The sequence below is a fragment of the Condylura cristata genome, unplaced genomic scaffold, assembly GCF_000260355.1.
Source record: "Condylura cristata isolate star-nosed mole 26May11 unplaced genomic scaffold, ConCri1.0 scaffold00015, whole genome shotgun sequence".
Taxonomy (NCBI): Eukaryota; Metazoa; Chordata; class Mammalia; order Eulipotyphla; family Talpidae; genus Condylura; species Condylura cristata.
Genome location: NW_004567116.1, coordinates 25,146,935 through 25,160,377, shown reverse-complemented (window position 1 = coordinate 25,160,377; position 13,443 = coordinate 25,146,935). Strand labels below are relative to the sequence as shown.

At 47.0% G+C, this 13,443-nt stretch overlaps 1 protein-coding gene across 2 annotated transcripts in view; it reads left to right on the top strand.

The window, feature by feature from the left end:
- The first annotated feature begins 10,395 nt into the window (after window positions 1-10,395).
- NELL1 (NEL-like 1 (chicken)) overlaps window positions 10,396-13,443 on the top strand; it is a 690,112-nt gene continuing 687,064 nt past the window's right edge. For both annotated transcript variants that reach the window (XM_004682976.2, XM_004682975.2), the window contains exon 1: window positions 10,396-10,621. In XM_004682976.2, coding sequence (XP_004683033.1) covers window positions 10,567-10,621 — 55 coding nt within the window. In that variant the 5' untranslated portion in view covers window positions 10,396-10,566. The remainder of the gene's footprint in view (window positions 10,622-13,443) is intronic.

The window sequence follows — 13,443 nt, the reverse complement described above, 5'->3', positions numbered from 1 at the left end:
AGCACAGCACTGAGAATCTGAAGCCACTTCCGCATGAGTTCGATTCCCGCCTGCCGCCTGCCCCGGAGGAGACCACATGGCGAGCCAGACCTCTCCTGACCCGCCCGCTGCTCTCCTCAGCAGTGTACTTCGTCGATCTGCCTGTTCTGCTCCCCACTCTGTCTCTGGTGAAGCCTCTCACCGCCCCTGAGCCTCTGGCCTGTACCCCAGTTCTGTATGAATAAATAAATCTTTTTAAAAAAAAAAAAAAGGGGGGAAATGAAGAAAATGTAACTCAGGGAAAAGAGAGGGAGATGAATTTGTGAATGTGTCCTACCATTTTCTCTGTGCTGGGACCCCACTGCCACACTGAAGGTGGGTGAAAAACCAAGGACCCCCAGGGCCACATGTCTGGTTTTATACCAACCCTGGCTGCCTCATTCCACCTTCAGTTCCCAGCAATTCTCCCTTATGGGATTTATAGTCCTTGGTGTCTTAAATCTCTTTGGTCTGGGGTGGGGACGGGGGTTCATAAAACCTATTTGTGGAGTTTGTTCAGGACATGCTTCCCCCCCAACAAGGACAGTCTAGATAATTTGTTTTTCTTGCCTTTTCCTCTCACTCAGGAAAGAGAGGTAAGCGATTCCACGGTTATTTAGGAGGGATAATCATTTGTCTCCAGAACACTTACCATTTCTATCACAGGGCACCCCTGCTGGGGTTGTGGAGAGATCCAGGGAGCAGTTCTGCTTTGGAAACTGGCCTGAATTTGATCTTTCTTGGCTGAGCACTTTGAATAGATCATATTAAAAAAACAAACAACAACAAAACACTCTGCCTCACCAGCTCACAAGTAGAGTGCACAACTAGCACAGACTCGCAACAATCTCCATGTATAGCCCTTCTCTTCCCTTGCCTTCCTGAGTTCTGCAGACATAGTTGCATCCAAAAGCGAGGCCAAGAATCATAAAGTTGCTCTTAGTCAGTGTTGTTCAATCTTACAAAATTGATACTATGTGAGGAATAGTGGTGGGGTGCGAATTTTTGTTTTTCCCTATTATAGTAATATCTTTGACTTTAGCTCAACTTTCATCAAGGTTCTCAGCCTATGTGACATTTCCCTGTATCCTTGCAGCCAGATCTGATAGAGTGATGACTGGCTTCCCTTCTTTATCACCTTGGATTCATCTCTGATTGTGTCCTCATCTTGGGAGGATTGTACGTCCTGCCCCTTAACATTGGGCTCCAATAACCAGTGAACAGAAGTGTCAGTGTGCAGGTTTTGAGTCTAGAACTTAGGGAATCTGCTATTCCCACTTGCTCATTTGTGATTCTTTGTAATGTGAGTTACCCCACTTGTTCAAGGAAGATGAAGAACATATGGAACAGAGTCACTCAATTGACACACAGACCTGTGGAAGTGGTATCATCCTAGTCACTGCAGCTGCAGCCTCTAGCAGAAGTGACCAACTGAGGCCAGCCTGGTGGCTTGGATGAATGGCCAGCCAGCAGGTATGTAAGGATTAATGCTTAGTGTTTTGTGCCACTGGAGCTTTGTAGTTGGTTGTTATGCAGCAGTCACTAAACAGAAACATAAGGAGTGGTCATATATTTAGAATCTGCCCAAATATAATTGGAAGTGATAGGTGGAGCTCCTAAGTCTCCTCTTTTCCCTCTCTATTATATTTGCAATCTGGAATGTGGTTATGATGGCTGGCATACCAGCAGCCTTAGTGAGCCATGAAGATAAGAATTCATTCTACATTCTAGGGATGGTAAAAAAGAGATCTAGAAGGAACCTGAATCTTTGGGGACTTCATGGGGTCATTGAATTAAGCATGGCCTTCCCAGCTCTAGAAATTTTTCACTTGAGAGAAAATTAAACATACCTTATTAAAATGATTATCATTTGGAAGTTTCCCTATTATATTAAGCCAGTTAGGATTGTTACTAATACAGGTAATAAAATGAACTGGAATAACTAGAAGGAGATCTAGGGAAATGGGGGTTGCGGTGGTGGTTTATTTGTTAATAGGGAGAATTTTTGTGGTTCGTCACTCTAGAAAGCAATCTAAAGACATCAAAGTGACATATTTATGTTTTATGAGCAGAGTCAGCCTCATGAATTGACGTGATGGGTTGTTGCCTAAATTAGCTAGAGTAGACTGTTCTGTTCCAAAATATCTCTTCTACTATCCCATCTTGTGACCTAAAATTTCTGTGCTAGATGTCATTGTTTTAGGTCAAAGGCCAGCACACAGATGCTGTTCTTTAAAGAGGATGGAGCCATCTTCCCAACTCAGTGCAAGTGCAAGAGAATTTGAAAAGCTGACTTCCTTTTAATTTTCCCACATAGTGATCATAACAGTATTGAGCACATGGGACTTCTCCTAAGAAGGTAGGATCTTTTCAAGGTCTGTAAAGAAGACTTGGTGAGCACTTTCTGGGCTGCTCAGGAAGTTTCTATGGAGAAATGTTTGGAAGTCCATCACAGGGAGTCATTTCTTCCTTACATGCTTGTTTTCTATGATGAGGGATTTTCCTGAAACACTCCTGCCTTTTGCACCTTCTGATCTCTGAACTCTTCCCTCTCTTGATAGAGAATGGGGGCAGCCACTGGTCTTCATTTCTCAACAGATTCTCTTTTACTTACTTTCCTCTTCCAGAGCAGTGGGGGCAGGGGGCAGGGGTGGGGCTGTGTGAAGGTCAAGCCTGGAGGGAAGGCAGATGGCCACTTCATTTTGGTTTTCGCATCAGGCTATGTTCCTCCCACATTGTCTCCATAGCCTGTGTCCTTCAAGGGCAGGACCCAGTCGGATGTGACTCTTTGGGGTAAAGAGGTAGAGCCACTTGTCAATCCATCCTCCCTGAGAGCAGGGGACTGGAAATGGCACATTTTTGGCTGAGGGTTTTTTTTTTTTTTTAAGATTTATTTATTTATACAGAGCCAGGGTGAGTGGGTGAGAGGATTCACCAGAAACAGAGTGGGGAGCAGAACAGGCAGATTGAGGAAGTACACTGCTGAGGGGAGCAGTGGATGAGACAGGAGAGGTCTGCTGTGCCATGTAGGTCACTTCAGGATCAGGGATTGAACTCACACTGAAGCAGCTGAGGCTAGCTTGCAGTGCTGCACACTAACCCTTCTGTGTCACCAGGAGGGGCCTGGCTGAGGGTTTTGATCAAAATCTAGCTAAAGTAAAGTTGATGTTTGGCACCCTGCTAACTCAATTTTATTTTTCAGTTGGTCAGAACTAATGCAGAAAATGGGCTGCTATTTATTGGTCTCCCATGAGACCTCAGCAAGGAGATTGAATTCAGAGACTGAATCCCAGAAGAACAGTTAGCATAACAGTTAAACACACAGATCATGCAGTCACATTGCTGGGTTGGAAGGTTGCCTCTGGCACTTATTTGGTAAAGTGCTCAGTTTCCAAATCTGTAAAGAAGGGGGGCTCTCCTCTAGTGGCACATCAGGTTAAAGCACTGCATGATGAAGCTCTCCAAAGCCACTGCAGCACGAGTTTGATCCCCTGCCAGGTAGCTGACCCACATGGCGTGGCAGACCCACCTGTTGCTTCCCTCAGCTGTGTATTTCAGTAGATCTGCCTGTTCTGCTCCCCACTCTGTCTCTGGTGAATCTTCTCACCCCCCACACCTCTGGCCTATAAGCATAAATAAATAAAATCTTAAAAAAAAAAAGGTATAATCATCCCATATGCCTCATTTGATTGTTTTGAGGAAACAGTCCATGGAAAGTACTTAGAGCAATAATCCCAGCTGGGGGTGGGGATGTGAAGCTTGTTTCTATGGCTTCTACTGTTTGCAAGTCACCACTGGCCTTTGTCCAAACAGCTTTTCAACTGTCTTCACATTTAGGGACACACAGTAAGTTTCCTTGTACAAATTTCCCCTCATACCATGTGCTTATGAAACACCTAGTAAAACCTGGATATGTGCACACCTTGGCTCTTATTATTAGAAATTGAAATTATCCATGATTATTGCTGTGATACATTAGGAGAGTCTCATCCAGAGAATTATGAGATTCCTTTATCTGTATATGTGATTTTACTGTCTTCTAATAGATTTATACATAGCTTTATTTTGCGAGATGTTTGAAGCTGCAAAAATGGAAGGATAATACTTAACCTAACAAGTATGATATCTTTAATTTGAACATCATCAGTGTTCAGTGTAGTAGAGAACAGTTTTCATATAGAATTCATATGTTCATGTAGGACAGATATATACATGAATATATTCATTCAACCCTGCTTTATAATTGCATGTGCATTTTAGAAAATAAAAATACCCACCATGCCAGGCTGACACAATTCCCAGTTTGCGAAGAAAATGTGGGAAATTGTGCACTTTCCTAGGCTCGGCCGGCAAATTGGCTCTTCTGTTAGCTTGCCCAGGCTGGGGCGGCTGTAACAAAGCTCTACAAACTGGAAGGCTTAAAACAAAAGACATTTAATCTTTCCTGCCTCTGGAGGTTAGAAGGAAGAAATCAAGGTGTAGCAGGACTGCTCTTTGTCTGAAGGCCTTAGGGGAGGATCCTTCCTTGCCTCTTCCAGCTTCCGATAGCCCCAGGCATTCTTGGCTTCCACAGCCAACATTTCAAGGTCTGTCTCTCTTGCACATGGCTTTCTACCTATTAAGTCTCTGCCTTTCCTCTTATAAAGACTGCAGTCATACTGAATTAGGGCACACCAATGACCTCATCTAACTGGTTTACATCTGCACAGACCCAGTTTCCAAATGAGGAGACTTTCCTAGGTCCTGGGAGTTAGGACTTTAATGTGTCTTTTTGAGGCTCACAATCCAATTCATAACATTTCTCTCTCTCTCCCTTAAATAAGGAAACTTATTGTGTGTCATCAATGTGAAGCTAGTTGAGAGAATGTTTTGCCAAGGTGAGACCTGGAGGACTGTAGATGAGTTGCAGACTTTGGATGGGCTGCTGGTGTATGGATTTCGTTTGGATGTTAAAAAGGACAACTTGCAGGCCCTCCCTGGTGGCACAGCGGGTTAAAGCACAGCACTAAGAAGCTAAAGCCACTCATGGGGATCAGCATGAGTTCGATCCCTACCCTGGAGGTGACCCACATGGTCACCTAATCCGTCTGCTGCTCCCCTCAGCAGTATACTTAGTCAATAGGCCTGTTCTGCTTCCAGCTCTGTCTCTGGTGAATCTTTTCACTGCCCCTGCACCTCTGGCCTTTCCCCCAGTTCTGTGCGCATAAATAAATAAATCTTAAAAAAAAAGAACACCTTGCTCTTTTTTTTTGGTGAGATCTGCTTTCCCACCCTGAGTGGGAAATGAAGCAGCTCTGGGGGCCAGTGAAGAAGGCCATCTGATTGTTGCCTTGGTGATGACCAATGATACACGCTGGTTCTCATGCTACTTCATGGGCGAGTGTGGCCTGATTATCCAACAAATCTTTACTGAGCTTCTAAACTGTGCCAGACCCCGTGTTTGGTGGAGACACACGAGGAAAAGGAAAAACGAAGTCCTCTCTTGCAGACCTTGCATTAGATTCAGGGAAACAACACACAAGGTGACACATTATGTCACAGAATAATAAGCAGTGTAAAAATAAAGCAGGTTAAGGAGACAGAGAGACAGGGGTGAAGCTAGAAGCTTCTGTAGGTGGGGACTATCTGAGGACCCTCATTTGAGCAGAAATTTGAGTTGTGTAGGCATTGTGGGGCCAGGAAAAGGTTTATAGAAAGAACATTCCAAGTAGAGGGCTCAGTAAATACAAAGAACACGAGAAGAGCTTGGGTTTGGAACGTTTGAGAAATAGCAAAGAGGACCATCTAGAGTGACAGGGAGGAGAGGGTAGGGAGAGACACTGCTGAGAAGGCAGACAGGGAACTGGTAGAATGTCTAGATTTTTGTCAAAAAATAATGGAAAAGCGCAGAAGGATTTTTGAACAAAAACAATGTGATCTTGTGCACGTTTTGAAAGGAAACTGTGAGTGCTGTGAGCAGGGAATGGGGCGTATTCTTACACTGCTTAGTATTCTTGGACATAATGTGTTGACTTGTGTATTGTCTCCCTCTATAATGCAAGCTCTGCAAGGGCAGGACTTTTGTCTTTGCTTTTCTTCATGGATCTTCATTGAACATGGGCCTGGCACATTTTAGGAGCTCAGTAAAATTTGTTGGATGAATCAGTGGGGAGGTGAGTGAATTGCAAGGGGCAAGAGAGGGAGCAGAGAATAATGGAAGGGTTTGGCAGTAGCCCAGGGAGAAAAGGACAATGATAGATGAGAAGAAGGTGGGAGTAGAGAGGGACAGTCAGGGGTCTTTGAGTTGGGATTTTTCTGTAAGGGATACTGCCAGGATTTGGTGGCTAGGGGGCACAGAGAAAGCAGGTGACCCTCGTTCATTTGATTGCAGCCTCTGGTGAAGGCTAGTGAAGTGTCTTTGAGAAGCAATAGGTTGATGTAAAAAAATAAAAGAAAAGAAAAAAGAAGCAATAGGTAGCAATTTGGGGAGAAGGGAAAAAAAAAATCTTGGATACATTGTAAATGTTTTCATAATCATTATTATTTTTTTTTTTGAAAGCAGCACCTCCCTGGTGGCGCAGCACTAAGAAGCTAAAGCCACCTCAGCATGAGTTTGATCCCCGCCCCAGAGGTGATTCACATGGTGCAGCAGATCTCTCCTGACCTGCCCACTGATCCCCTCAGCAGTGTACTTTGACAGTCAGCCTGTTCTGCTCCCCAGTCTGTCTCCGGTGAAGCCTCTCACCGCCCCTGCACCTGTGGCCTGTACCCAGTTCCCAGTTCTGTATGCATAGGTAATTCAGTCTTTAAAAAAAAACCCACCATTATACAATTCATAAACTATTATAATTCCCCACCGCCACTGTAAAGTGCACAGCTCAATCAATGGCTCCTAGTGGCTTGTGAATATCTGGGAGGGCTTTCTGTCCTGCACCACATCAGTTGGAGAACACTTTCATTACGCCATAATAAACCCTCAGCTCCTCAGTTACCTGCTAATCCTTCCTTGTTTCTTCCCCTCACGCCCTAAGCATTCACTATTCTCCATTTTGTCTCCATAGATCTGTTGATTGCAGACATTTTCATTTCCAAGTAGAATCCTGTAATTTGGTCTTTTATGACTGGCTTTTTTCACTTCGGATGTTTTCAAGGTTCATCCATGTTTAACAGTATTTCATTTCTCTTTATTGCTGAATAATATTACATTGTATAAATACATTTTATTCATTCATTCATCAATTGACAGATACTTGGACTGCTTTTACTTCTTGACTATTACAAGTGATGTTGATATGGATGTTTGTGTACAACTTGGTGTGTGAACACATTCTCATTTTTCTTACGTGCATACCTAGGAGCTCAAGTGCTGGGTTAGACAATAACTTGGCTTAATTGTTTAAGAACCATTTTTACATTCCTGCCAGCAGTATATAAGGATTCTAATTTCTTGAATTCCTTGTCAACATTTATCTGTCTTTTTAATTTTAGCCATCCTAGTGGGTGTGAAGTGATATCTCATTGTAGTTCTGATCTGCTTTTTTCCAGATGGTTAATGTTGTTGAGTATCTTTTCATGTGTTTATTGACTGTTTGTATATCATTGGAGGAATGTCTATTCAGACCCTTTGTCTATTTTTTAAATTGGGTTGTCTTTTATTATTGAGTTGTAATAGTTTTTTAATAGATAGCATTCCCAATCAGATATATGGCTAGCAACTTATTTCTCCATTCTGTGGGTAGTCTTTTCATTTCCCATGGTGTCTTTTAAAGTACAAATGTTTATATTTTGATGATGTGGCTATTTTACACTTAAAACTCCTAATAAGTAGTTGGGTTTGTAAGCCTGGGGTTCAAAAGAGAACCATTCCTGGCCTGACTGTAATTAAAACCATGAAGTTGGATGAAAAGACAGAAGTGAGTGTGGGTGGAAGATGGTGGGCTGAGGGCTGAGGCCTGAGGCTCTCCATTATCTAGGGGTCAGGAAGAAGAGGCAGAGGGATGATCAATGGGAGCTGCTGACTCCTGGAAAAACCAGGGAGGGAGGCCACTCAGAAGGGCAGGGTGGACTTGGGATATGGCATTAAATAAAAACCAAGTCTTGTTACTGCCACCACTGGGCACAGATCCCATTGCAATAACCTGACATCAAACATACACACATACTTGCCACTATAGAAATCGACTGGACCTATTTTGTGAATTTTACCTTAGCTTACCAGGTCTTTACACTCAAAATCTACCACTACCCCACCCCCAATAAATGCACTTAGAGGACATTTAAGTACTTAGTTATCTAGGAAGATTTATGACCTTGTTGAGCTTAACTCTTGCTACTGTTAATGGATGTGATGTGGCAAAGCTTTGACAGAACATATGTCTTGCTTTATTTTTTAATGGAACAGGCTAAAAGCCCCACCCCACAGGCCAACTAATTACCCAGAGACTTTTAAGATAGAGAGCTCTAAAGGTCTTACCCAGACCACCTTTTCCTTTTGTCTGGGTCATTGTGACTTCCAGGGATTCTGGGATTTCTGCAATCAATAAAAGAGCCTCTGAAACAACTGTCCAAAGCCACTAAATCCTGCTCCTGCTGAGGTGTATTTAAAGACACAGAGGAGAGCGGTGGCGGGCTTTTCACAACACCACATGGTCTATGGGCCCTTGTTCATGAGGCCAAATGAACCTGAAAAGTCTTATTTTCTGTAAGATGTGTGATTTTAATGTTAGATTTAAATGTAACATGCTCCAGGTGGAAGGAAATAGTCCTTACTTATGAAAACATGGCATCAAGTCAGATTCCCTCTGGGCTGGAGTTGAGTCCTAGAAGAATTGGGGAATCCATTCAGACTTGACATCCAGTTTGATTACTGGAGTGGGTAATACACCCCTGTGCTGATTTTCTTTCTTCTACCTCTGCTGTGAGGACTGGAATTTACCTATCTGTTCCCATTCTTCTTCTGCCAAAGGGTCACAATGTAATGGACCAAGCAGAACAGTGGATCACATACAGAAATATCCAGAAAAGTAGGGCAGAGATGAAAAGAGCATGTAGATAAAACCTTATCTTTTAATATGCTGTATGAGCTTGGTGGCTTTCTATGATAAGTTCTAGAGTTATGACAAAATTAGGAACACAAAAAGTGAAAGGGGATGCAAGAAATGAAAATGGCAGGCCCTTATTACTGAAGAAAAATGTGGACTTGGTTTCCAGGAAAAGAGGAAAGGCTGTTCTAGATGCGTCTCTTTTCTTCTCTGGGATTCAGTAGTAGAGGGGTGGGGTGGGAGAGAGACCTCCTGTGGGCCAGCCCAGGAATTTTAAATTATGCAGGGGGGGCTCATTTGGTATAAATCAGATGCTTGTGGTCTCTGACTTCATTTCTCCACGTCCTAGTTCCAATTAACACTCCTGGATGGTGGTGGTAAAATCTGGGAGATCTTTATAGGGGCCACAGGAGGGAGGACTCTGGTCTTAAACCAAAACCAGAGTGACTTTTGTCCGCAGGGAATGGTGTTGGGTGAGCGAGGGTACCAGAGGAACAGTGGGACAGGCCAAAACATGAGTATGAAAGGAGAGTGGGGTTTTTGACAAAATCACCAAGAAAGTCACCCAAGGAAAAAAATGGTTAGGAATTTCCCCTATGTGGCAGCATTTGCCCTGCAGAACGGCAAGGCGTGTAGTTTTACTCTTTAAATCCCAAACGTAGCTCACTCAAGCTCGCAGACCCTTTTCCTGCACCCCACCTCCTCGCCTGAGCACTCTCTTCCTGAACCCCCAAAGCGTGTACCCAGCCATAGAGGCCCACCTCAGAGAGGGACCTAGGCACCGGCGGTGCGCCAGGTCTCTGTCATCAACCGCCCTCGGTCCTTATTAGCTCCTCGACACCCAGTTGCCAGAGCATATCCCGAGTAATTGTTTTCCAGGAGGAACTGGGCGCGCTCAGGGCGCCGCCACTGTCTGGGCTCCCCGGGTGAGAAAACCCACCAGCGAGGGCCAGGCGGTTCTTCTCTCCGGCAGGATGAACTGTGGCAACTTGGGGAGCCCCCACCGCGGCGCAGAGGCAGAGACTCCCGCGGCGCGGGCAGCTCGCCAGGGCTGGATCGCGTGAAGTCAAAGAGCACCTTGCGCCCAACAGCTTCTCCCTTTCGGTCGTGGGTCCCGGGACTCTAGCTCCCGTGCTCCGGGAGTAGCGGCACTACACCTGCCGCCCTGGTTCTCGCCCCTCCGCTGGCGAAGGAGAGAACTCGATAGGTCCCCAGCGCTCAGCGCAACCTGCCGGAGTAGCGGATACCCGCACGCCCGCCCCAGTTCCAAGGCGGGCGCAGCCGCAGCGGGGGCCGGGGCTTGAGCTGGGCGCCGCAGCCGCCCGCGTTGGGGGACGGGCTGGGGGCGGGGCGGCCAGGGCCGCCTTCCCAGGCGCGATCCCGGAGCGCAGCACCAGCGCTGCGAGCCACCTCCCCCGCCGCCCGCTAGCAAGTTTGGCAGCTCGGAGTCCGGCGCACCTCGGGATCCAGGCGCATTTGTTTCCTCCTGGCAACGGCGCGCCGGGTTTGGCGGGGACCCTCGGGAGCTATGCCGCTGGATGTGATTTTAGTTGTGTGGATCTGTGTGTGCACCGCCCGGACTGGTAAGCTCGACTGGGGCGGTCGAGGGATTCAGGAAAAGGGGGGGAGGAGACCCCCGCCTCTGTAACCAGCGCCCATACAGGCTTCGGGAGATGTGGAGCCGAGCTCCGCGCTGGTCCGGGTACGGGCAGTGCCGTGTGGATGGGACCCTCGGATTTCTCAGCCCAGATCTAGGTGAAAGGGTGAGAAGTGGTATTCACTCTGGAAGATGCCCGAAATAAGTGCCCTCTTCTCCGGGGTCGCGGGCTCGCGGACACAGGAGTGAGGGGCGCGGCCTGGCGGGGCCATCCTCCTGGTGCTGGGAACCAGCTTCCGGGTCGACACCCTCAGCGGTGCTGCCGGGCGAGTCCCACACCCTCGAACTTGAAAGGGGAGGTGGGAACCGCTCCCCTGCGCCCCACCGGGCTGGGCAGGGGCAGCCGCGGGAGTTTCACCCGCAGAGGGAGCGCTTCCGGTCGGCGGGTGCGGCCGGAGCCCGGGAGGGCGCGGCGCCGGGTGAGGGTTGCGGGGTGTCTGCGAACACCCAGACCTTCTAGTCCCCTTTGGGCTCCTCCCCGGAGAACTCCTGGAGTGTGACCCTCCCCCCATCTCAGGTGCCGGACAAACAATTACCAGGGGGAATTGGAACCGTGTAGACAATCCGGGAGATTTTCTCAAGCTCCAAATCAGTCTCCCTTGCTATAAATGCAGGTTGGAGGCTGCCGCGGAGGGGGCAAGGATAATTGGTTTAATGTTCTGAAGTCCGCACTTGGTTCTGCCTTCAGGGATGCAGTTGTGTGGACTCTCAGTACACCTCCATCTTCCCACTTCCACTCGCCCCTCAACCCCAGTGTCTCTTGGGTTTGGCGACCTGCTCTCAGCCGCCTGTTCCTAAGGACGAGTAGTAGGTGTGAAGGAGGCTAAGGAGTAGTGGAGTAAGAAATTGGCAAGCCAAACCAAACCAAAAACCCCACAAAAACGGAGCTTCCCTGTGTGCGCGTGTATATGTGTTCGCGCGCGTGTGCATGCGGCGGGGTGGGGGCTGCGTGTCGCGAGTTCTTATTCCTGCCGTAGAAACCCTCCGTGCCCGCTGCCGACTTTGCGCCCCACAATCGGTGTGTGGTCCATCTCTCGGCCTTTATCTCTTCCCTTATTTTTATCAATCTCATTTCCTTTCCTAAGAGGCCAGGCAGCAAGTTTACCAGGAAAGGACAGGTGGGGGCTGCGGGGGGAGAGTGCCCGCATTTGGTTGGCTCAAAAGTTCCCTCCACTGGCCCCCAGGCGCCTCTCCTTGACAGCCCGCGGGAGGATGCCGGAATTGGGCAGCTAGAACCTTCCTATTAGACCTTTTCACGTCTCCGGGAGTTAGCGGGCAGAAGCTTTCCCTTTGCTTAATCGAAGAGCTCCCGGTGTTGATTCTCCAGGGACAAAAGGCATCCCCACGCCCGGCCCCATCTCCATCCAAGCTTCTCAGGCAGCAGAGACGCCAAGGCTCACCAACTTAAAATAGTTGGCTCGGGAGTTCGGGCTTATGATGATGGGTTAGTCTTTTATAGCCTAGAACACGCTGGAAGGAAGCAGCCTCCAACATCAGCGCAAGGCGAGTCTAGTGCGAAGTGTGGCCTGGCAGCCTTGCGTGGGGGAGATCAGGTTTCGTTCCTCCTAGCCAGGAACGCAAGAGGAAGACGAGATGGGGGAGGGGCAGTTAGGGGTCATTTCACGTTCTCAAGTGTGCAACACTACTGAAGGTGCCTAAATCCTTTGTTCTCATTATTCCTTGGAAAAAGTCGGCAAAAAGTGCCTCCATGGGGTGTGCAGACTGTGTCTCCTTGGCACAGGGCTTGTGGAGATCTTTAAGAACACACCTTTTCCCCTTCTCCACATCGAGATTCATTCATGTATCCATTCAGTCATTCGACAAACAGCTGAGGGTCTTGCTGGGTATCAGGACTGCTTATGCAAAAAAAGGAAACGACTTGACTTCCAGGTCCTTGACTTCCAGGAATTTACAGCTAGTTGAGAATCTAGACAGAAACTGGAAAGCATTTTTGTTATACAACTTGCTGGGAGATGGGAGGAGACTTGGCATCGCAACAAGTTTGTGTTAAGAAGTCCAAGAACCAACTGTAGGAATTAATATTAGGGAGAAGTGACTGGTGTGGAGAGAGGCTTTTAGTGAGATGACATCTGGGAGTCCTGTGGGGAGTTTACATGTGGACAAGTGGGAACAGCATTCCAGACAGAGGGCACAGCTTGTGCTGAAGCAGGGAGACTTAGCCGAATCTGCTTCGCTGGTTGTGGCAGTTATTGAGGGAGCTTAAATTTCCAATGCCTCTTGGCACTAGTTAATACTATTCAGAGGCCACATTTCTTTTGCAAAACCTTTTAGAAGAATCATAGAAAGAAGGGGGAATTCTACCTTGTTTCCTTGCAAGTTCTTATAACTGGAGGGGGTGTTATCAGCAGTTTTCTGAGGATAGCTTCTTTGATTTTGCCCAGGGACCATCATCCTTGCATCCCACAATTATCGTTCTAAGGTAGCAGAGGCTGCATGATGATTAGTTTATCAGGATCTAAACAGCTGCTCCGAAAGTTTATTTGTCAAGTGGGACAATTGTTGTCTGGGGTGTTAACAGTCCAAGATGAAATAAACATGTGGTTTACTTACGGAGCTACTACTCAGATATCACAGTCTGTTAATGGAAATGAATAGATGATATCAGGCACATTTTAATTAAAGCAGCTCTGCAGTGCAGTAGCGGTTACATATGAACAGATCTAATGATAGGTGCCACAGGAAGCTGCTTCAATTGCTCATTGTTCTGAGAACTTGTTTTAACTAAAG